This window comes from Leptonychotes weddellii, chromosome 4, assembly GCF_054177405.1.
Source record: "Leptonychotes weddellii isolate Sample4059 chromosome 4, ASM5417740v2, whole genome shotgun sequence".
NCBI lineage: Eukaryota > Metazoa > Chordata > Mammalia > Carnivora > Phocidae > Leptonychotes > Leptonychotes weddellii.
In genome coordinates this window covers 31,343,891-31,367,992 of record NC_138372.1, presented here as the reverse complement: position 1 = coordinate 31,367,992, position 24,102 = coordinate 31,343,891, and the positions used below count along the sequence as shown (strand labels likewise).

The 24,102-nt window shown below is 47.2% G+C and overlaps 1 protein-coding gene and 1 long non-coding RNA gene across 5 annotated transcripts in view; both read right to left on the bottom strand.

The window, feature by feature from the left end:
- KDM4A (lysine demethylase 4A) overlaps positions 1-22,406 on the bottom strand; it is a 44,364-nt gene extending 21,958 nt beyond the window's left edge. The window contains exons 1-11 of one of the 4 annotated variants that reach the window (XM_081818270.1): positions 22,326-22,406; positions 19,470-19,646; positions 18,640-18,815; positions 15,757-15,871; positions 14,322-14,515; positions 12,200-12,249; positions 11,335-11,438; positions 10,793-10,930; positions 9,860-10,107; positions 8,779-8,978; positions 7,346-7,722 (exon numbers count right to left, since the gene is read on the bottom strand). In XM_081818270.1, coding sequence (XP_081674396.1) covers positions 7,346-7,722; positions 8,779-8,978; positions 9,860-10,107; positions 10,793-10,930; positions 11,335-11,438; positions 12,200-12,249; positions 14,322-14,515; positions 15,757-15,871; positions 18,640-18,815; positions 19,470-19,607 — 1,740 coding nt within the window. In that variant the 5' untranslated portion in view covers positions 19,608-19,646; positions 22,326-22,406. Of the gene's footprint in view, positions 1-7,345; positions 7,723-7,864; positions 8,979-9,859; positions 10,108-10,792; positions 10,931-11,334; positions 11,439-12,199; positions 12,250-14,321; positions 14,516-15,756; positions 15,872-18,639; positions 18,816-19,469; positions 19,647-21,966; positions 22,067-22,261 lie in introns of those variants that run through there. The other 3 variants (XM_081818268.1, XM_081818269.1, XM_081818271.1) reach the window with 3 other exon arrangements.
- On the bottom strand, positions 2,386-7,266 carry LOC145721256 (uncharacterized). Its single transcript, XR_014144850.1, has 2 exons — positions 4,146-7,266; positions 2,386-3,936 (listed from the first exon to the last, which is right to left on the bottom strand). It is a non-coding gene; the product is annotated as an uncharacterized LOC145721256 (long non-coding RNA).
- Positions 22,407-24,102: the final 1,696 nt, after the last annotated feature.

The window sequence follows — 24,102 nt, the reverse complement described above, 5'->3', positions numbered from 1 at the left end:
TAAATAAATAAATAAAAAAGAAAAGCAAAAAAAAAAAAAAAAGACACTCTCTCCCTCTGCCCCTAATCCCCTCACCTCACGGCCATGCACACACGCATTCTCTCTCAAATAAATCAATCTTGGGGCGCCTGGGTGGCTCAGATAGTTAAGCGTCTGCCTTTGGCTCAGGTCATGATCCCAGGGTCCTGAGGTTGAGCCCCCATCAGGCTCCCTGCTCTGAGGGAAGCCTGCTTCTCCCTCTCCCACTCCCCCTACTTGTATTCCCTCTCTCGCTGTGTCTCTCTCTGTCAAATAAATTTAAAAAATCATCAAAAAAATTAGAAATTAAAAATAAATCTTTTTTTTTTTAAGATTTTATTTATTTGACAGAGAGAGAGAGAGCGCACAAGCATGGGAAGCAGCAGGCAGAGGGAGAGGGAGAAGCAGGTTCCCCGCTGAGCAGAGCCCGATGTGGGGCTTGATCCCAGGACCCTGGGATCATGACCTGAGCCAAAGGCAGATGTTTAACTGACTGAGCCACCTGGGAGCCCCAATAAATTTTAATTTTTAAAAATAGACTATAGGGGCGCCTGGGTGGCTCAGTCGGTTAAGCGACTGCCTTCGGCTCAGGTCATGATCCTGGAGTCCCGGGATCGAGTCCCACGTCGGGCTCCCTGCTCTGTGGGGAGCCTGCTTCTCCCTCTCCCCCTCCCCCTGCCTGTGTTCCCTCTCTCGCTGTGTCTCTCTCTGTCAAATAAATAAATAAAATCTTTAAAAAATAAATAAATAAATAAAAAATAAAAATAGACTATAAAAAGATAAAGATAAAAATAAAACTCCATTGAGGAGCCTGGCTGGCTAAGTCAGTAGACCATGTGACTCTTGATCTTAGGGTCGTGAGTTTGAGCCCCAGGTGTGGCATACAGTTTACTTAAAGTAAAAAAATTAATTAAAAATAAATAAACTCCCATTATTTCTGCATCCCGATAATCTTCTTACATTCTGCCTTTGTAGACCACCTAGATAACAGGCCTAAATCTGGGATGTGGCAGTGGCAGACCAGAAAGTAAGAAAAAATAAAGGAACCCAAAATGATGGGATTTCCAGCCTGGATCACCAAGGTGAGAGAGACTTACGAGGATTCACGAGGATTCACGGGTATGAAGGGGGAGGAGTAACAAGCCAAGTTAAACATGACAGGCACGTACCACCCGCCTTGTTTCTCTGGAAACACCCAGAGGGGCCAGAAGAAATGAGCCCGAGGGTTCAGAAAGCAAGTCAGAGCAAGAGCTGTAGATTTAAGGATGCTCAGCATCAGGTTCAGAATTGAAATCATGGGAGTGGATGACAGTACCAGTGGAAGATAAACTGAATGGAGAACAAGGCTTCTGGAACAGGAGGAGGAAGAGAGAGAAAAGGGAGATCCAGGGACACCTGGGTGGCTCAGTCGGTTAAGCGTCTGCCTTCAGCTCAGGTCATGACCCCAGGGTCCTGGGATCGTCAGGCTCCCTGCCTTCTCCCTGTCCTCCCTGCTCTTGCTCTCTCTCTCAAATAAATAAAATCTTTAAAAAAAAGAAAGAAAGAAAGAAAGAAAAGAAAAGGGAGATCCAGCCACAGAGCATAGGAGGAATAGAGAAAGCTAGGAGGGGAACGCCACAGTGCCAAAGGATGCCTAAGAGCTGAGCAGGAAGGGACCAAAGGACTCAGCAACTGGGAGGTGTCAGGACTTTTTTGAGATAAGTTCCAGCAGAGAGATAAGTTCCAGCAGACAGAAGTAAGAAACTAAGGAATGAATGCATCCGAGTCTCTTCTTGAGAAGATTAAGGGAAGAAATGAGATCATAGGGAATTCCCTCCAACTGTATTTGAGAAAAGGGGCTGCGTATGTTTTATAGGCAGAGAGTGAAGAAGCCTGGGAGAGGAGAGATACTAAGCATGTGGCAGACAGAGTAACGGTCCCCCAGAGAGGTGCAGTTCTAATCCCTGTGAATGCTATGTTGACATGACAAAACATTATTGTTTGCTCATCGGATAAAATAGTAAGATTATCTTAGATTCTCTGGGCAGGCCCAATGTAATCAAACAGTGCTTAATAATAAAGATGGAAGCAGAAGACTCAGCATCCAAGTGATGTCCAAGTGAGCAAGACTTGGCCAATGTGGCTGCTTTTTTTGAAGATGGAAGAGAAAGGCCATGGGCCAAGGAATGTGAGCAGCCTGAAGAAGCTGGGCAGGGCAAGGCGTCTCCGTCTGGAGCCTCCAGGAAGGTACACAGCCCTGCTGACACCGTGACTTTAGCATAATGAGGCCCATGCCAGACTCCCAAAGAACTGGAAGATAATAAATCTGTACTGGGCTCAGACTCTCAGTTTGTGGGAACTTGTAAAAAGCAGCAATAGGAAATAAGCATGGGGTAGGAGATACAGACAGATCATTTCGTAGGTCCAAGTGCTGGAGAAAGTAGAGGGGTCAAGACCAAGAACCCCAGAATGCAGCTCGGGGAAAGAAGATGCCAGTATCCAGCCCTATTTGTTCCGAGTGCCTCCTGTACGCTAGCGTATGTACCCAGCATACCATGCTTGGGGCTGCGGCAATGCAGACGCCGGCAACACACAATCCCGAGCCTCAAGGAGCTCATGGACAGGCCAGAGTGGGACTTGGTGTGCAAGTCTCAAGTCTCTACCCTTTCCACTACTGTCCCGTTGCCTCTGACCAAAGTAGTCAGATCTATTCAAACAGTTAAATGTCTTTCCACATCTTCTCATATTCTGGCCTCAGTACTCCTCCTGCTACGTTGTCTCCGCAAGGCCTTCCTCCCTGAGATGTGCTCCGACTTCTAAATTCCTCCAGTATGTAGCAGAAAGGGCTGGGTTCCAACCCCAGTTCTAGCAACTAGCTGTGTGAGCCCAGCAAGTAGCGTTCCACTCGTAAAGTAGGAGCAGTGAATGCTCTTTGTGAGGATGGGGTGTTACAGCAGGTCGGGTCTCCCAGGTCCCTGCCTGCAAGAGAGCTAGAGTTCAGGCTCCTGAGTTCTCTGTTTCCCCTTTTCTAACATCAGGCACCCAGATCAAGGGCAATGTTCTTAATGGGGCTTGTTCTATACAGTGAAGAGCCAACTGCTCCCTCTTTGTTTTGGGAACTCACTTTCTCAAAGCAGCTTAAACTAACAAGAAATGTTACAACAGACACATCATTGTAGCTTTGGTGCTTCAGCAGTCAGTCAACCTGGGTGCTTTTACCAAGGCCCTTGACAAAGACCAGCACATAAACTGAACAGCAAGAGGCCTGAATTACAGCATGGGGGATGCTTAAAGTGGGGGCAGGAGGGCCACAGGGTGCTCTTCAAAACCCAGCTATTTCCAAATATAGATACAATGCCATTAGACCTCTCCAGGGATCGGTAAAGTGGTTCAGTTTCTGCCTCAAGCCTTGACTGTCAGTCCCCCATTCCAACCCAATCAATCAATCCTGATGTCGCTTCCTACTAAAACTAAAATTCCATTCATTCCTTCCACGTTTATAGAAGGCTCATGGGCCAAGTCCCAGGACTGTGCTGGTGCCTGAAGCAGCAAGGCTGATGTGGCACAGGGCCTGGCTCCTGGAAGTCTGGCCTTCCCCCGCCTAGGAAGCTGTGCAGAGAGTATGGCGGACTGTCATAAAAAGGGAGCCAAGTGCTGCAGGTGTTCAAGGTAGGAAGGAAAGCAGATGGAAGCAATGAAAGGTTTCTGGGAGTAGTGACTTTTGAAAAGGGCTGGGCTCCAATAAGTAAGAGAACTGTTCCAGGAGAGACGTGTGCCGAGGACTCCCCCGGCTCCTCCCACCTCCAAACCACCTGTGGCCTGGTGATGACTTACAACAAACAAGAATGCACGGGAGGCCGCTGAACTGTACACAAAAGAACGGCTAGAACAACAGATTTTATGTCATGTATGCTTTAGTACAATTAAAAACAAATCAACCTAGGCCTGGGTGGCTCAGTCGTTAAGTGTCTGCCTTCGGCTCAGGTCATGATCTCAGGGTCCTGGGATCGAGCTCCGCATCGGGCTCCCTGCTCCGCGGGAAGCCTGCTTCTCCCTCTCCCCCTCCCGCTGCTTGTGTTCCCTCTCTTGCTGTGTCTCTCTGTCAAATAAATAAATAAAATCTTTAAAAAAAAAAAAAACAAATCAACCTAAAATGTAAAAAATAAATATAACAGAAGGAGTGCTTCAAATGACAAAAGGAGAGGTGAAGCAAATGTGGCCAAGTATTAACAACCGTCAGGCCCAGGTGAGGAGCATTTGTGGGTTCACTTTATTATTCCACATGCATCTTTGTGCATTTAAAAATGTATTCTGATGTCCCCTGACAACCAAGTATGTAAAGTGTGGCTAGGGGGTGCCTGGGTGGCTCAGTGCCTTAGGCCCAGGTCATGATCTCAGGGTCCTGGGATCAGACTTCCCACTGAGCAGGGTATCTGCTTGCCCTTCCCCCTGGCTCGTGTTCTCTCTTTCTCAAATAAATAAATAAAATCTTTAAAAAAATAAAAAATGTATTCTGGAAATCTTCAACTCCAGAAACACATGGCAGTGAACGTTCCAAAGTCAAGCTGCTTCATGGCACATAAGCAGACCACTCCGACCTGGCTTCTGACACCCTCCACAGCACCTCCCAAGGCCCTCTCCAGACCCGTATGCCTGAGACCAACAAAACTCTGCACATGCTTTGACCTTGGCATGTGCGACCATCACCATTTAGAACACACTCCTCTCCCGGATTCCCTTCCCCATTTCCCTCCAGCCACCACGCATACTCCTGCAAATCTTCAACCTAGCTACAACGCCTGCTTCTCCGCAGTCTCCCCGTACTCTTCTCCCCAACCCCAGGCTGAGCTGCTAACTCTTCCACTTGGACAACACCTATCCCTAAGGGATGGATTTATTTGCTCACATCTAGACTATGAGCTCCTAAAAGGCACAGTCCTAGCCCCAAATAGGCACGCCGTATATGCTTATGGAGTAAAGCAAAGAGGCAGAGCAGCCAAGTTATTTTTAGAGAATGTGAAGTAGTTCAAAGATGGCAGCGCATCTAGGAGGGTGGGGGCAGGGGGTTGGGTGGCAATGCAACGGAGAATGGCATTACCATCAGACTCCAGCTAAGAAGGCCATACAGACATAAAAAGGAACCAGGAAGGCACTCATGGTTTTTAAGGAGGAATAAGAGGCATGTCAGAGAGAAGCCTCCTCCTCCCAGCATATTTCCATATGGAGGGTTTCCTGGCTTTTCTCCCAACCCTTGGACCTTAGTGAGCTTCACTTAGCTGGGATCTGCCTTTTGCGGAGGGAGTGCATTCAGGTCTATGTCCACCACACATGAAAGGCAAGTGGAAAATGTCCAGCCACTATGAGAGGCCTGCATCCTCCAGGACTGCCAGCTGACTAGGCAGGTAGCCTGTCTCACTGAGGTTAAATGAGCAGCAAAGCCATTTGGCCATAGGTTAAAAGCCACTCTCTTCAATCATTTTAATTGGTAATGAAGCAACATTCTGAGCTCCATAAGCCTGACTCCTGCATCCATTCCTTAACTGGTTCCTAATTTGGGAGGAAAAAAGATGGGTGTTATTTGTTGGCTCCTCCCAACACACACACACACACACACACACGCACGCACGCACGCACCACCCCCCACCCTCCCCTGCAGTAAGATGAACTTAGCAGGAACATATAGTCTAAACCATGCAGATAGGGGCGCCTGGGTGGGCGTCCGCCTTCAGCTCAGGTCATGATCCCAGGGTCCTGGGATTGAGCCCCGCATCGGGCTCCCTGCTCCGTGGGAAGCCTGCTTCTCCCTCTCCCACTCCCCCTGCTTGCGTTCCCTCTCTCGCTGTGTCTCTCTCTGTCAAATAAATAAATAAATCTTTAAAAAAATAAATAAAAATAAACCATGCAGATAAAGTAGTTAGCGTGTAGTAACTCCTTGCTATTGTTAGCTGCTTTTGCGGTTGTGACTGCAGCCAAAGGCAAGAAAGGCAGGAGGACGCTGCACAAGGACAGTGTGACCGGTAGCATGACAGCAGTGTCAATGAAGACCCGGGAGCTTTGTGAAGAAGAATGGCTCTGATGTGGCATCGGACCATAAAGAGTTCTGATGTCCAAGCTGGAAAGCCACCCCTTGTGGAAGCTGCCACAGGAGAGCAGATAGCCGCCAGAGGCAATGAGAAAGAAGGAAACACGGTCCTCAGCTCAGCAGTCTGCACCCACTCAGATGGAAGGAGGGACGTGCGGCAGAAGAGGAGATCTACAGAAACTGAGCCCTGAGACTGAGAGAAGGCAGAAAGGAAAGTGATGTGGGTATTCAAGATGAGGGACAAACCAACCACAAAAAGGCACTACTGGGAAAACCAGGAGAACTGTAATATGGACTCAGGGTTAGCACTAAAGCCAAAAACAGATAAAGCCAATAGGCCAAATGCTGACATCCGGAGACAATGAGTATACGTGAGGGACTGGTGATGGTTCTCCATCTGTATAGACTTTTAAAACATTTCATAATAAAAACGTCTAAAAGACCAGTTTTTCAAAGGTAAAGGTAAGAAAATGGGGAATAACTAAAACTTCTGCACGGACTTCAACCCCACCCCAGCCCCACTCGAGGCTACAACTTGACCCATAAGCTGTGAGGCTGGGGAGTAAGAGCAGGTCACTTGGGTAGCCATAAGTCTGGCTGCATTCAACACGGCTCTGCTGTGTCCCACTGAGCTCCATTCAAGAGCCTTTCAACACAAAACAGAGAGAGAGCAGCTTTGGTGACAGCATGTTCTAGAAGAAAGTCTGAACAAACATTCACATTCATGGCTTTGGGAATTCATCCTGGTCTCCAAAAAGATGCTCTATCAACCATGTTGTACTGGGAGATGAAGAATGTATGCGGGGAGGAGAGGGAAAATCCCCATGGGTGTCTACAAGGCAGTCAAAATTTTAAGAAAAAAAAAAAACCCTTGAATTTTCAGGTAAGAAAGGCCATCTCATCCCCAACCCACACACATCTGGGCTGCAACCCTGCCACCCTAACACTCGTGCCTCTAGGGCAGGGGTAGGTCGGAAGGTGCGTCCAACCGCTGGAGACCCGCAGCTGTCATTAAGACGGCTGGATTCTCTGGAACACACACACCGGGGCAAGGGAAAAGGAACTCCCAGCAAAGAACAAGCTGGAAGTAAACCAATGCCACCCGGCTTTCTGCTTGACACTACAGACTGGTGGCCCCTTCTGATGGTCTCTCCTGCCATCTCGGACACCTGCAGCAAGCACCCCCCCCCCCGACTCCCCCGCCCCGCCCCCGCACAGGGCCCCAGCCAGACAGCTCCTCCCCCCAGCACTGCCCAGAGCCCATACCTCTGCCAGCTCCCGCTCACTGATACTTCCGGTGGCGCCCCCTTTCTTCCTCACGCAGGGCTCTCCCACGGAGACCCTGCCGTCCCCTTTGGCATAGCTGTGCACAGTGAGAACTCCCGACTGCCCTTGGGCTCGGCAGGACAGAGGCTCACTGGTTTCTGAATCAGAAGAAATAGAATCCCGTGAAGAACTGGAGCCCAGGCTAGAAGATGATTTCTTTTTTGAACCTGAGAGGACAAGGCGTCCCCCTATAGAAGCAGGATTCACAGAAAGATCCAAGGCAGCTGCTTCTTGCTCCTCCTCTTCTTCCTCATCCTCCTCTTCTAGTTTGACGTTTTTAAGCTCTTCAAATTTGACTTCAGAGGAGTCAGAATAATCTGAAACACACACACACATTGGCCAGAGCCAACTTCCCCATGCACATGTGAAGCTAGAGAAAAGCAGAGTGGCAAAGCACAGAGGAACACGGGTGGCAAGTGAGGCGTGGCTTCCGACTCTGGCTCTATCACTGTGTGATCTGGGGCTGACTGCTCAGCTGCTCCAGGCCTCCAGGCTCGTCCCGTGGAGGGTAGGCAGCCTACCACCTATCTCCAGGGTTCTGTGTCTACGATGGAGCACAGCCTGGCACACAGCAGACCCTCAGAAGTCACCTGCAGGAACGAAGGCCTGACCACAGCAGGCCTGGTGACTCCATGCTAGACAATGTGGCAGCCAGGCCCCAGGGCTCCGGTCCACAGTGCTGTCCAGCTGTCAGCAGATGCACCAAGGCACCCTCAGGACAGATCCTCCAAGCCTCACCCGAGGCTGACGCAACTCACCTAATAAAACTACCCTCATCAACCCGAGCGGGTAGAGGGGCTGTCCCACACCGTATTTGACCACGCCACTTCCTTCCTAAAATCCAAGTAGCCCTCAAGCCCGCCAGAGAGCAAACGCTAAGATGGCAGCCAGTCGCCACACCGTCTCACTCCTACTTCTCTAGTCTCATCTCCTGCTAGTACAGCTGTCTTCTACCCTTCCCAACCCTGTATTCAAGTTACAGGAAATCACTACCAGCTCCCCCCAAATAGCTCGTGTGGTTTCAGACCTCCATGCCGGCGCCCCTGCTACTGCCCTCTGGGTGCCCTTCCTAGGTGTCCCCGACTCTGCCTGCCTGGAAAACTCCAACCTCTCTTGTAAGAGCTGCGTCAGCATCACTTCACCAACCTTCGGTGTTTCCCTGACCCCTCACCAGGCAGAGGGTGGGGGCACCTCCCCTACCTTCCGCCCAGCAAGTCCCTCTCCTCACACCCATTCTCACACTCCACTTACACTCTCTGCTCACAGACCCCATCTCCCGACTTTTCCATACCTATGACCCTGCACGCAATACGGCATCTAACACAGAACAGAGCACAGTAACGCTTGTGGGAAAAATACCACAGCCGACGAACCTGGGAAGGGAAGAGCATCCTCGACTTGCCGCACAGAGCTGTGGGTGGGCCTCACGGGAGCGAGGGCAGCCTGGCACTCCGTCACATCGTACTGTCCGGAACTCAGCTCCTCCTTAGGGAAGAGCTCACTCTGACTCACCTCCTGTGGTATTTCAAGACAAACTCGGTGCCTCTTTGTCCCTATACGATGTCTGGCGAGGCTGCGAGGAGGAGAGCACACTTTTTAAGGGCCCACAAATACATTCACATACAGACATGTTCACCCACATCCACACATAACCCAAAATGAATCAACGGCCAGAGCCTGTCCGCTATGCTTCACACTTCAGTCCCACCTCTTGTCTGTGGGAGAGACAAGGGACTTCATCTCTCTGAGCCTGTTCCATCCAACGAAAAATAGGAACATCACCACCCACCTCAAAGATTTGATGTGACGCTTATAAGGTAAGCAGAGGACCTGGCGGAGCACCTGGCATACAGTAGTTACCCCATAAATATTCCTCCTTTCTTCTCCACATGGCCCAGGATAAACTCCCCAGAAGACAGATCCTCCAGCTTAGACACCAACGACGCTGGCCAACCTCAATCCTACCACCCCCCTGCCCTTATGAGTTTCATTCCCACCACTACATTCTCCTTCGTAAAAAATGTCTCATATAATGGGGCACCTGTCTGGTTCAGTCAGTAGAGCATGCGACTCTTGATCTCAAGGTGGTGAGTTCAAGCCCCACATTGGGCATGGAGCCTACTTAAAACAATAAATAAATAAAAAAATTAAAAATGTCTCATGTGGCAATGAGAATAGGACTTTTCTGGCTCAGAGAAAGCCATGCTCTCTTGTGTATGTGACCTTCGCCCCAGCCAATTACAGGCCCACATACAGATGTGGCCATTCCTGGGGGACAGTCATAAGGAAGAGCCTGGATGCCCTTGCTCTGAGGATTCTGGAGCCTCTACCAAGAAGAAAATTCCTTCAGCTGTGGCTCAAACACCCCACTTAGAAACAGCCTCTCGACAGGTTATGGAAGCTGCCCAGACACCCCTCCCTCAAACAGCTGGGCCCAGAGGGCCGCTGGGTTACCTTCTCTTTAAGTCACCCTCCTCTCCATCCTCAAGCCCTTCCATGTCATCTTCCTCTGGACAATCCTCATTTCCGGCTCTTGGCGGCAATTCGCTCTCCTTAAGAAACTCGGCTGCTTCTGGCGTGGGCAGAGTATGGTCGATAACTGTGCTGTCCTTCCCAGCTTTCCAAAGTTTGTACCTTTCTGGCTGGAACTTCCTCACAAACACATCCATGGAGATCTTCACCATGTCCTTCCTACAGGAGCACTGTCCCAGGGAACCAGGAGAGCTCCAGTCAGCATGCTTTAACGGCTTCCACGCGACCCCCATATCCCATCTCCTTCCTCCAAGTGAAAAAGACACAAGCCCATTTAAACCAAGCTGCTTGCGTTCACAGGCTGAGGGCAAATTGTCCTTGCAAAGCCTTTGAGCATGGGGGGAAGCATGGAAAACAGCAGGGAGGAATGTGCAGCGCTGGGGTGCGCCCACCCAGGCACTCGCTAGGCTGCGTAGAGAAACACTGCAACGAAGCTCCGCACTCACACCCAGGAAGGTCAACGTCCACCTTCCGTCTGAGATCTAGCCAAGCCAGGACCACAGGAGCGAGTGTGCCCAGTCAAATGTCCAGCCTGCCTGCTTCCCTAACCTGAAGAACTTCTCAACAGAGAAATCCCACAGTGGCCAAAGCAAGAAATATCAATGTGTGTGGGGGTGGTTTTCAAGCTCTGGGGACTTAAGCATGGAAACCTCACTTGAGGCGCCCCAAACCTGAGCAAACTTTTTACCCTTCTGTACGAACACAATATGCTGGCACTTCTGCACATCCCTGTCACTGTTTCTGAATTCCAGCAGTTCAAAGAATGTTCTAATCGCCAGCCAGTGTATCTAACAAGAATTTGCTCACCAGACATTTTCAGTCATGGCGTTATAGGAAGAAACCCAACAGACTTACCAGCACAGCTTGTTTGCCATATTCAATCCACCGCCGGGTAGCAAAATTGGTAGACTCCGCACAGTTGAAGCCATGGTTAAAGCCGGCATGGTAACCATAAGGGAAAGTGATCATGAATTCTCCAGCTTCTTGAGTGACCTAAACGAGAGCAGACTTGAAGCACCTGCAGCAAATGGGTGAAGTCTACCCAACTGGCCCTCTGAGCTCCAGCTCTGCCACAGCTTCGCTGAGTAACCCAGGATAAGTCCCAAAACTACCGGGGGTCTTTGTAAAATGCAAAGCCCTATCATATAAGACTCCATCACTGTAACTGACCATTCCTCCAAGTCAACACTGTTCAAGGGGACGGGACTCTGCCCGGGCACTGGGAGCTACAGTACCTCCACCTTTAACATCCTAGGATCGAAGTACGGCTATATAGGTTAGCTCCGGCCCACCCCTAGTACAGAGTGATCAACTAGATTAAAGCTCCTCTGTGAAACAGACCAAAAAGGGTGGCTTCCTTGTAAGCCTAAGGACTTCTGTATGTAAAATCAGCTCACCTTGTCAAAGGGAATTCCGTATTTCTTCAGCATTAAAGGGGAAATCAAGGTCATCTTATGGCGGAGAAAAGCCTCGCAGCTTTGAGCACTTCCAGGGAAAAAACCTGTTCCATTGAACATGGGCACGGGTTAATACACTGCTCCCCACCAGCTCTTCAACCCTGGAGTTGCTGCACACTTGTGTGTCTCATCCGGATGATAAGGAGGATACATCACCACAGATCCTTCTAGCTTCAGGCCAATCCTAAAATTCTACAATGAGCCCTTGGGCTTTCTCCCATGCAAGCTGTTACATAGGTAATCAAATTCTGTTTGGGAGACTGAGATCACCCAAGCTGCCCTGTCCTTATAAAATCCTTGAAACTATTTAGGACCTTCCTGTTAACCTGTATCTCTCAATCTTTTGTTAGTAACACATCCACAGAGCAGACTATCCAAGCTCTCCTGAAATAGGTGGTACAAATCTGTTAAAGTCCACTTAAAAGAACCAAAGCACAAAAACTGAATTTTCACATTTGGGTTTCTGACAGAAGAACCAGACCCAATATGCCTGGTATACGATCTGTGGTCAAATAAACCCATGCCTAATAAAACTGAGGCAAAGACTAGAAATTACTTACTTAGTAATCAAAAAAAAAAAGAAAGAAAGAAAGAATGAATTACTTAGTCCCTTCCCAGGACAAATGGAGGAAGTTTCCGATTTTAATTGCTCTGCTGCGGTAACCAATCCAGCAGTCTAGCTCATCCCCTACACACAGGCCTGAGAAAGGACACATAAGCATGTGACCACAGAGAATGGACATTTTAGAGCAATTAGCACAGCTCACAGGAAGGTCTGACCCAGCACAGGGAGGAGACATAGTACCTTTGGCAAGGCGCTCCAACCGCTTTCCATGCTCAGGGGGAACAGAGTACCTGCAATCACAGAAAAGCATCGCATGCTGAGCAGAGGACACTACAGGAGCTAAGGGGCTCTTTCCCATTCTCAAAACAGCTCGAAATACCAGATTTTTCAACTTCCCAACCACAAAAACTGGAAAGGAGTCTGGAGAAATGATATATTAGACTACTGGGGGAGAGGAGGGAAGAGCCCACAAAGTACGAGTGAATGTAGTTCTCTTATGTTCACTCATTTACTGAGACAAGAGGCAGAATCTATGGTATGCAGTCAGCATTATTCTCCTTTATAATGTTCAAGAAATAAAAAAATTTTTAAAAGGATAGCATTAAAGTGCTCCTAACAAAGCCTAAAAGGCCTAACTGGGACAAGATAGAGGAGGAATGGAAAACGAGGTGAAAGTGGGATTTGATACTAGAGACTAGGCCCCGTATCTGCTGCTGACCCCATTTTTCTCTTCATCTCCATAACAGCTACACTGATTACCCAATAATTAATTAATTATCCTCCACTCTGCAGAGTAGTGATACACCACAGAAATTGCTCTTCATTAAAAAAAAAAGGAAACCACACAACCACTTAAAATTTTTGCAGAACTGTTTAACTTAATATTCTGAAACTCACAGTAAGTCTATTTTAACCTTTACAACTGATTCTAAAGATTATTCCCCAACAGAAATTTCTCATCCCAAATAATTTCATTATGAAACAAAACAGATGGGGAGTAGCAGAAAATGTTGGTCACCCAAAGGACGCTGGGATCCATCAGGCAACCTTGCCCAGAAGTCTCTGGAGGTCCCACTTCCGATAACCTAAAGAGCATGTGTAATAACCAGAAAATCTTCTCTCTCCAGAAAAATTAATATCCAACCTCAGGGAACTTAGGAGTAAAAAGGCAGAAACCATAAAAGCAACATTTACAGATTCTAGAAGTCTAGCCATCTAAGAAAGGAAATGGGACAGCAGTTAGGGGGTCAGCAGAGGCTCAGGTCACCCCCACTAAGATTAGAAACTGGAAAGCATCTGAAAAAAGAAAGGGAAACCTCTGGGAAAGGAGGTGGCTGAAAATGCTGGCAAAGGAAATGAAGACGCACAGTTTCCATGACTCTCGTGACCTGGCCCACGGTGTCCCTGCCAGCCTCCTCGCTCTTCCCTCCTTATACGCGGCACCCAAACCACAATGGACTTCCTCTAGTTCCCGAAGACATCGTGCTCTCTCTCAGTTTAGGCTCTCTGCATGTGTTGTTCCAACCACCTGGACACACTTTCCTCAGTCTTCCCTGCCCAAAAACCCGCCACCTTCCCAGTCAGCTAGTCCTCCTCATGTTAGGTCTCAGCTTCGTTGTCACCTCTTCCAGGGAAGCCTTCTCCAATCCCCACGCCATGTTCATGTACCCTTCCTATGCAGACCTAGAGCGCCCATCAGAATTTCTCTCACAGTGGATTATTATTTCCTCACATGTTCAATCTCCTGACCAGTCTCCTATCTGTGAGAATAGATGCCTCCTGTCTTGGTCACTGCTGTCCAACAAAGCACCTTCACTAAAATGCTGGGACTGAGAGATGGATCAGCATAGGGAGAGAGGAGAGAACAGATCTTTGTCTCCCCAACTAGAGAACATCCCGGAGAGCAGGAAGCATCCCCTCTCAGGGTAAGCACACACTGCTGCTCACCAAGTATTTTTTCCATGAGGAAAAGAAAGCTTTCTATCACCTGAAGGAGTGTCTCCAGTCTTAGAAGTCTGCCTCTAAGAAATGCCTCAGACCTGTTCAGAAGAAATCACAGTGGGAGAGCCTGGAAGAGCCTCTGTGGCTCTCAGTAACTCAGCCAACTTAGCTTTTCATACAAGGGTATTAAATGTCCTGCCCTCTAAAGCCTTGCTATTCAAAGGGGGTCTGAGTGCCAGAGCTCCAACAGCATCTCATGGCTTAAACACCTGGTGACAATGTTAAATGTCAGTCCCAGGCCAGGCCTCCTGAAGCCGAATCTGCATTTTAACCAGATCCCGAGGTGCCGCGTAGGCACATGAGAGCTGAGAGGCCTGCGGTGGCCTGAGAAGCCCCAGCGCCAAGTGCGGCCCGGCTTTACCAGGACTTTGGCTCTCCGAAGTGCAGGTAGTTGATGCTGTATAAGTCCATGTCTTCGGTGTGCCAGGCAAAGGAGGTCTTCCACATGCCGAAGTACAGGTACGGGGTGTTCACACCCTCAATGGTGATCCCACTCTCCTTCTCCACCAAGTCCAGGATTGTTTTCAGCCGGCCAATATTCCACTCATCAACATGCTGCAAAGGAAATCACAGTTGAGGGCAATTATACTAAATATAAACTAAGGCTCTGAACCTACAAATCAGAGAAGAGGTCACAGGTGACCTATCACCTCTAATGAAGATGTGGAATAATGTGGAAACAGCCTGGACCCAAAGACCACAACCCCACTCACTCTTCACAACCACCACTGGAACGGACACCATTAGAGCCCCAAAGGGCAAATACCACTTGGTAAAGATAACCAGTATATGAAAGATGAATCAGGAGGGAACAGCGAACCTCCTGTTCTCAATCCCAGGAGGAAGAGTTTGATCTGAAGCTAAAGAAACTTACATCAAAACAGGAAAGAACTCTTAAACCACCAAAAATACAGCATGGGAATTAACTATCCCAATTTGTGACTCTTTAACCCCAATTTCTACTGGGCAGAGTCTTCAGTAAAAAGTCTACAATGTCACCCAAATCCTTCTCCTCAATTGTAATGGTCTGCTAGGAGCCCACCTCTTATAAATCCATTCTAGATTATTGTGCCCGGCTTTTGTACCTCCCCATCCCAGACCCTTACAGGATCTTCCTGCCATTTACATCTGTAAGTTTCACTTTACACCACTCAAAAAATTGTCATCAACAAACTTGGGATCTATTTAAACCCTTTCCTTCCAATAATTTACAAAAACATTAAATTAATCTGAGCAATAATCCCTGCAACACCCTAGAGATTTTTAAATCATCCAAAAACCGTCCCAGATATTCCTTTCTTAGATTGTATCTGAGGCTGTTCTTTATGTCGAAAAACACTACACCCCAATCCAATGCATTTTGTTATAATAGCTTCGGCTAAAGAATCTTGTTTGAGGGTTCTGAAAATCTAAATATGTTTCTCTTAAATATCCACTCCTTTCACTAGATTAGTCAGTGATCTTTTTTTTGCAGAAACCACACTGCCTCTCCCCCAACATTTTCATTAACTGTGATCCCACCCTTTCAAGAACTCATCAGCTACCACCCACAGACTATTCTAACAGCCCTTGCAAAGAACAGCGCATCACCCAATTCACATGTAGAGTGGGAGAAATAAAATTCAGTCACATGCAAAAATACCCACAATTAAGTGAGCACAGCACATCAGCTGGTGGTGGATCGTTCCTTTGTTCAACCACTCATTCAGCAAGCAGCTTTTACGGGCCTACTGTGTGCTGGTCAGATAAAAATGGTATTAAATTACAAAAACGCTGCCATTTCCGGTGAGTCTCACCTTTTCATAGAGAGTGCCATTCACATCTGCACCATAGATTGGAGGATTGAATGTGAGATTTTTCCAGTATTTCCGTTCAAGCTCTTCAAACTCACTATAGCGTGGGGTACAGTACCTTTCAAAAGTAAAAAAAGTATTAACCACTTATCAGGACTAAATTCTTTAGGCATTATGAACAGCACAAGACACAATTACCTGTTCTAGGGACAGCAAGTTATTTCAGACCAACAAGACATAACCTTGGCCTTCAAGGCTCCAATACACAGTAACTTCCTCAACATCCCTTCTAAGAGCTCTGGGCCTGAGGAAGGTCATGTACATGTAAGAGGCATAATACCCTCAACTCTTTCAAGAGGCCACTAAAACTACACCCTGCAGGAATCAGGAGTGGCCTAGCCACCCAGGGAGAAAATAGGCTTACAAACTGTGAGAACCAAGAATGCAAATCCCTACATATCCACAGACAACCCAAACCTGCCAGCACGTGAAGAGCTGAGGCCTTAGAACAGCATTCACTTCTCCTCACTCTGTAAACGAAATGGCTCCAAGAGGGCTCATCTGTATTATCACTGCTACACTCCCAGCACCCTATGCAGTGGCTAACTCAACAAATAATTGCACCTAAAAACAAAGTATTCTGTTTTATTTATTTATTTTTTAAAGTATTTTGGGCGCCTGAGTGGCATCCGCCTTCAGCTCAGGTCATGATCCCAGGGTTCTGGGATAAAGCCCCGAATCAGGCTCCTCTGCTCCTCAGGGAGTCTGCTTCTTCCTCTCCCTCTGTTGCTCCCCCTGCTTGTGTGTGTGTGTGTGTGTGTGTGTGTGTGTGTGTGCGCGCGCGCGTTCTGTCAAATGAATAAAAATAAAGTCTTAAAAAAAAGATGCTTTTAAAAAAAAGGAAAAAGATACATTTTTTTATATGTACTCACACACATATAGTTGTCTGTACGTCTCTATGAAAGCACTAAATATATCTAACTCTTTAGCTCAATGATCACCTACTAAGAATTTATTCCAAAAAAAAACTTCTAAAAATTCAAACCACTCAAAAATTACACAGCAATTTAAAAAAGAATAATGTATAAATTGAACAGATATTTGAAAATGTACTTTGTAACTCAAATGGCAAAAAAATATTATGAATGGAAAGAGTGGACGCAAAGACCCCAAACTGTGGGGAATACGGGCTGAGTAGAAAAAAATCTTACTTTAAATCCAGCCTTACACTTTAATGTCAACCTATTCATAATAAAGTTTAGGACTCTTAAATTCCCTTTGAAATATAAGTAATTCTTCCACCTCCAACTGATCTGCTTTATAAATTCAGATTTTTACCTGCTGGGTTTTCTTAAAGCTGGCTGACCATGCACCTAGAAATCAAGGGTAAGAATTTGTTGCATTTCAGATGAAGGGGAAAGACAGGACTGGCTAACTGAAAAAGAGCCATCCTGAAAGAAAAGGCCTCCCCTACATTGAGAGGAGAAACCAGACACAGGAGACTGAGGCCTCTGGCGGAGCCCCCACGTGAGCCGGAAGGCAGGCGAGCCCGGCCCCAGCACAGACCTAGAAACCAGACATAAAGGATGGCACAGCCTTTCATCTGCAAAGCATGTCACACTTCTTCAACATGCTTTTACATAAATTCACTCTTTAGACAGCAGGTTAGTCAGTGATACAGATGTTCTACGAGTTAAGCTGTCAACAGAAGTAGAAAACCAGAGGCGCCTGAGTGGCTCAGCCGTTAAGCGTCTGCCTTCAGCTCAGGCCCTGATCCCAGGGTCCTGGGATCGAGCCCCGCATCGGACTCCCTGCTCAGTGGGAAGCCTGCTTCTCCCTCTCCCACTCCCCCTGCTTGTGTTCCCTCTCTCGCTGTCTCTCTCTCTGTCAAATAAATAAATAAATTCTTTAGAAGTAGAAAGCCACATTTTGAATTGTGATAAGTCAAAGGAAAAGGTGGTAAAGCATAGAAACAGAACAAGATCTGATGTGAAAGCGAGCACTCATAAAGCCATGAAGTGACGTCCCCAGAAGCGTGAAGACTGGCAAACCACACATCCAGCTCTGGGGTCGTTCACAGCAAAGACACAATCTAATACGTCTGACTGGCTGAAATCAAGATGTGTATAGATCAAAAGAGTGCAGAAGAAAAAGCAAGAGAAAAGGAAGGAATCCCTTGTGGACACTCAAAATTAAGGAGTAACATGGGAAGGGAGGAAGTCCCAAGAAAGAGATTAAAGAAGGAGCAGTCAAGAGCTCAAGAGGGAACCAAAAAATCATTCTCTGTAAATCTGAGGTCCAATGAAAGCTAAATATGAAAAACAACAGAGAAGAAACCACGGAAAACAGGGGGCCTACACAAAGACGTGTCTAACAGAGATAAGGATGTACAGATGATGAAGAATGGAGGCAAAGAAACTAACAACCAGCATGGCAGTTTATGCACAGTTTGTTATGTCAAAATGGAAAGGAGACAGCGGTTGGATGGGTAGCGAGGAATTTGAGCATGATAAAAGACAGAAGGACCCAGAAGAAAGAGAAGAAACTTTCGATAAGCAGGTGTTATCAACACATCTGGCAAAAGCTCCTTTTGAACCAACTCCCAACTTTCTCCTTTGCAACTCTGCAACTTACCAAGGTCAGAGAATGATGCCACTTCTGATGGAAGAACAAAGGGATTACTTCAGGTAAGAATATGGATGTATTTAGACTGTGACACAGTACAGAAAATAGTAAGGATGCTTCCATAAAAAAAGAAGGGGAGACAGAGCTAGGGCTGAGGAGAGCATCCTTCAGTGGCACACAGCAGTGTTAGGAGACAGCCACGAGGATGAGACGTTAGCTCCTAGGCACTATGTGGGTAGGAAGGGACAGGTTTTCACTCACTTATCACTATTGGCTATCTTGCGGAACTCGCGAACAGTCATGGCTTTCTTCTGTATGTTGTACTGAGTGAAGAGGCCAGACTGCCCCGTTACCAGCTGCTGGATGGGGGCAGGAATGACCAGATCATCAATATCATCATAGGATGCTCGTGGCTTCCACTCCTTTGGAGGAACGACCTGTAGGGAACACAAGAAACAGATCAGAAACCTGGCAAGCTGGTCACAGTCCAGGATGTAGGTAGGCTGCTATCCAACCAGTCGATTTTACTATAAAGTGACTCTGATTTAAGCACGCTCACCCAAACATAGCAAGTCACACTGCTGGGCTAACCCTGACCCAGTTTGGCCACCAACTAGCTGCCTCGCTGCAATGACCAAAGATAATACTCATTCTCAGCTCAGTATCTTATCTGGACACCAAGACAGGAGGCTGAGGAGTTGATTCTCTCTTAATATAACAGAAAGTGCACACAAAGAGCCAACTTGCTCTCAGAGTGCTAGATAAGACTGAAATGAGAACAAGGGAAGGTGGAGGGTATAAGCCCTCAGTGACAGGTAAAAACACTAAAGCACCCATCTCCACCATGAGGATGGAAGCAGCACAGCAGCTGGACCTGGGACACTGTCTCTTTACTTCCCTTTAAAGAAGCCAAGCGGCTCTCTCTCAGCTCTCCTGCTACCTAAAAGATGCTTCAGATGTTAACGAAAGGAATTAACTTGCAAATAGGACAGTATATACTCAACACCCTGCCTGGTTTTCATCCGCCATTTAGGAAAAATTCCTGCTGCCCTGTCACAAAAGCCATGTGGAACAACCCCACCCACCCTCACCTTGGCCAGCCCAGCCCGATGAGCTCCTTGGGATTCAATGTAGGCCATGTATCGACTGAAGTTCCGGAACTCCTCCATGGTTGGGTAAAAGGTCATTATCCGAGCACTGGGATTCAGAGTTTCAGATTCAGAAGCCATCTTCCCTCCTTTTTGAGGTCACTTTGGTCAGACAAGAATCTGAAGAAATACATTAAGAACATAAAATGTAACTAGGATTAAATGCTGGGAATGTCGGGGGGGATGGGTAAATGAGTGATGAATATTAAGGAGGCAGGGCACTTGGGATGAACACGAGGTGTTGTAAGTAAGTGATGAATCACTAAATTTTACACGTGAAACTAATATTACATTGTATGTTAACTGACAGGAATTTAAATAAAACTTGAAAAAGAAAAAAAAAATGCTGGGAATGTCAGGGCTGAAACAGTAAAAGGTGTAGAAATCCTGAAAAAACATTAAGACCTCACAGCTGGAATCTGCCTCTAGGTAGGTTATTTAAGTGAACAAGAACACAGATAGAAAAGGCTCTGTTTAGGGCGCCTGGGTGGCTCAGTTGGTTAGGTCGTGATCCTGGAGTCCCTGGATCGAGTCCCGCATCGGGCTCCCTGCTCGGCAGGGAGTCTGCTTCTCGCTCTGACCCTCCCGACCCTCCCCCCTCTCATGCTCTCTCTCTCTCAGTCTCTCTCTCTCAAATAAATAAATAAAATCTTAAAAAAAAAAAAAGAAAGAAAAGGCTCTGTTTAAAAGAATCAAATGTATCAAAATTGTATATAATCAAATCTCATTTAAATGTAGACACTGTTTCAGCTCAAAGTTGTTACTAGATTGTTGGTACCACTGAACAATACTAGAGCTGCCCTTCCCCTATTTTACTCTTATCTTTTCAAGTTCCTCCCTTATTCACCTTTGATAATTGCTTCAGGAGGTATTAAACGATGTATTACAACAAGATTTAAAAAACAACCTATGGGCTCCCTTTTAGGGCACAACTTTAAAACAATTCCTAAGGAAAGTTACTTGGCTACAAGATTACAAAGTTTAACCTTACTTGGCTACAAGATTACAAAGTTTAAGAGTTAAAAAGTACTCTGATACTAGTATTTCAAACCCTAAAATGAAATTGTTCTACCTAAACCAAAATGTCATTTCATCAGTACTACATGAGGTCAAGCTAGAGAGTCCAACGGTACCATTCCCAGAATTCAAAGGACAAAATGTAAATGGGCAATAAACTGCCAATACAGGGAAAACTTCAAACTGACTGTAAAAGGTGAAATACTGTGTTTCTAGATGAGGCCTGCAACTAAGTGGGGGCATCCCCATTGCCTGATAACACAATAGACTATTCCAACTGAGTAAGAACCAAGCACACCAGCTAAAAGGAGCCACTTTAGAAGCAAAAACATTTCCCTCCTCGACTCCCCGAATCTGGGCCCCAAAACCCAGATCCAAGAGATCCCTTTGAGAGCTAGAGAACTCAGAAGGGAAGCAATTGCCTCCAACCTACCAGCAACCTACTAACAGACTAGGAAGACAGCATGGCACAGAACTGTCTAAGGTAGGAAAGAAGACAAGCCTCAGTACCCACATCTCTCAAGCTTCCATTTCACCAAAAATAAAGAAGTGTGTTCTCGGCCAGGAGCTTTTCATGCATCTCACCAAAACTTTACATAGGAGGTATATGGTTATCCTCGTTTTACAGAGCAAGACATCTCCCCACCATCCTGCAATGCACCCCAGTGCTTCTTCCATTACCCTATGCTGCCTACATCATAATTTCCACCTAGACTAAGCCCTTTGCAAGGGCAGATCCAAGTGTGGAAGAACCTCAAGTTTAACCAATTTTGAAGACCCTCTTTTTTAAAAATACAGAATATCTTACTTCAGCCAATTTTACAAAAACATAATCATGTGAACACGGTGTTAGGTCCCATCGCTAGGGCCTGCCTCTGGACTTCGTCATCTTTGTATGCCTAGAACCTAGAACAATGCACAGCACAGAGCAGATACTCGGTAACTGTTGAATAACTGATTTCCTCGCCCCCACTTCAGTTGCTCATTGCCTTTTTTCAACCCTAGGATACCTTTCCCCCAACCTATTCCCTGGGGAAAGCTCCTGTTCCCTGACTCCTTCATTTCCCCCATTCAGCAACAAAGCCTAGTGGTTTAAGAGCAGCAGTTCCGGAATCAAAACAACTCTGAATTCAGATCCGGTTTCTGCCACTTATTAGCTGTGTGACCTTGGCTGTGTGAGTTGCTCGAGTCTCAGTTTCCCCGCCTGTAAAATGGGGATCCCAACCTCCTTGCCCAGCAGGGTTGCTATGATTAACTCAGATGATGCAAGCGAAACGCTAAGCACTAGGCCCGGTACTTAGTAACTCAATAAAGGTCGCTGTTGCTAACAACTACCTCTAACTCCCGCCCCCTCCCCTCGCAGCTGCCCCCGCGGGTACCACTCCCAAGGCAGACCCCCGCTCCCAAGGTCCCCGAACCTCACCGCGTAGACGGCCAGCCCCTCCCGGCCCCGCCGCCTAGGCAAGTGAGGCCCGGCCGCAGGAAGAAGAAAATAAGGTCCAGTACACCCGCCTCCCTTCCCGACGTGCATTGGCCATAAGAGATTAGAAAGGACCAATCTCAGGACCCATTTTAGAAGCTCCTGTTCCCATTAGCCAAGAACCATGTCTATCACTCACCGCTGACGGCAAACCCTCTGCCCCTCCCCCCACCGGAGCTCACGGTCACGGCTCCAGCAGCAACAAACCTAAACGATTCCAAAACTGTACGGTTCTTACCTAAAGCCCACTGCCCCGGCAGGGCTAAGGCTTGGCTTCTGCTGTCGCCACTAGCCGTACCTACCGCTTTTCCAGCCGGCGGAGGACGAAGCTCCGCCTCCTCTACAAAGTCTGCCCCTGCGCAACCGCACAGCGTCAACCAATCTGAGGGCCGCTATCACTCCTCAAACAGCCAATGAGCACGCGCTGCAGTCGCCCAAAAGTCCGGGCATATCAGTCTGCTCAACCTATGAACGCCGGGTCGGGCTGTTGCCAGGAGGAAACACTGTACCGCTCGGGACTGCGGCCACTGAGCATCTTGGCTGAATCGCGGGGCTGGCCAATCATAGGCAGGCTTCTGGCCGCCCAAAGCTAATCAGGATTGAAAGAGGCGAGTGCCTGGAAATGGGATGGTCGGCAAGGGTAGGGACAGTGCAATTATTGTAGGATGTTACTAATGAAAGCGTGGGGCAGGGTCTTTGTAGAGTGAGTAGGACCCTTGCCTAAGGTGGAAGTGCGCTGCGAGCCCTTACGGGCAGCTTCCGAGATCAAGCAGTTTCTGATAAGGTGACCAGCTTGTCCTGTTTTGCCCGAGATTGCCTTGGTTGTGAAAATTGAAAGTCCCGTATCCTGGGAAACTCTCACTCGCCGGCCAATGAGACATTTCCTGAAAGGAGCAGTTCCTGAAGGGGAAAGAGCTCTGAGGGGGGAATGTCCTTAGGGTCATTAAAAAGCAGTTCTTCAATGAGCGGGGACTTGGGGGTCATTAGGAGCAGCTCTTGGGGCGGGGGAGAAGATCCTGGGAGTCATTAGACGTACTTCTGGAGAGTTAAGGGGGTACCTAGAAGTCATTAGGAACTGTTCCTAAGGGGCACTGAGTCGCCCTAAGGAGCTCCCAGATTATCACGGATGATGGGCTAGGAAACCTACAAAACGCTCTGATAGGTCCAATAGAAAAGTAGAATTCTCAAAACCGGAATCATAAAAAAAAAAAAAGTCTAAAATTATACCCCTAGATGAGTAATGGTGTAGTGCACTCTAAAGAGCTATGGAGTCAGATCTGTGTTCAAAATCGGTCACTCCTCTGAGCCTGGGTTTTCCCATCAGTAAGATGGAAAATATAATACCTGCCTTGCGGGATTGTTGCAAAAAGGAGGGGAAATATATGTTGGCAAAAAGGATGATATTACCTAGAGTGGCATGGAGGTAGATCAATCATGATTTATTCCCCTGGGGCTGGACACATGCACCCTAAGAAAAAACAAAAACAACAAAACACCACAATAAAGCAGAGTTCTGTTTCAGAAAAAGACAAGGGAATGATCACTGATCGTTGGGTAGGCAACCAATAGTCTCAAAACAATTACACAGTTTTTCTCTCTTGACCTAGTAAGATAGTATATTAGCTAATAGACTATATTGGGTAGCTCACAAAATTGTTAAGAGCCTGAAGAATTCAACTTGGAGGACACATAATGAGGAAAACCACCCCAAATCATGCCAAAGAATTCATCTACCGCTCTCCTTGCTGCTGCCACCAAACAAGATGCTACAGCATGCCTTACAGCTCCACTGACCTGGGCATGGATACAGTTGCTAGTACTGCTATCACTACCAGCTACTCTGTGAATTTGATCTTGCTACATTTTCTGCCGCTGCCAAAGAGGATTTTCCAAGATCACGGCTACTTTGTATCACTAGCTTCCAATTGGTGTGCTCACATGATAGTTCAAGCCTAGGTCAGGCTCTCTTGACATCCTCCCATTCCCTTGACCAGTTTGTCTTAGTCACCTTTTTAAGCCCATCTTTCCCACCCCTTAAATGTTGATATTCATAGCAAAACTAATCATGGCGAAAGAAGC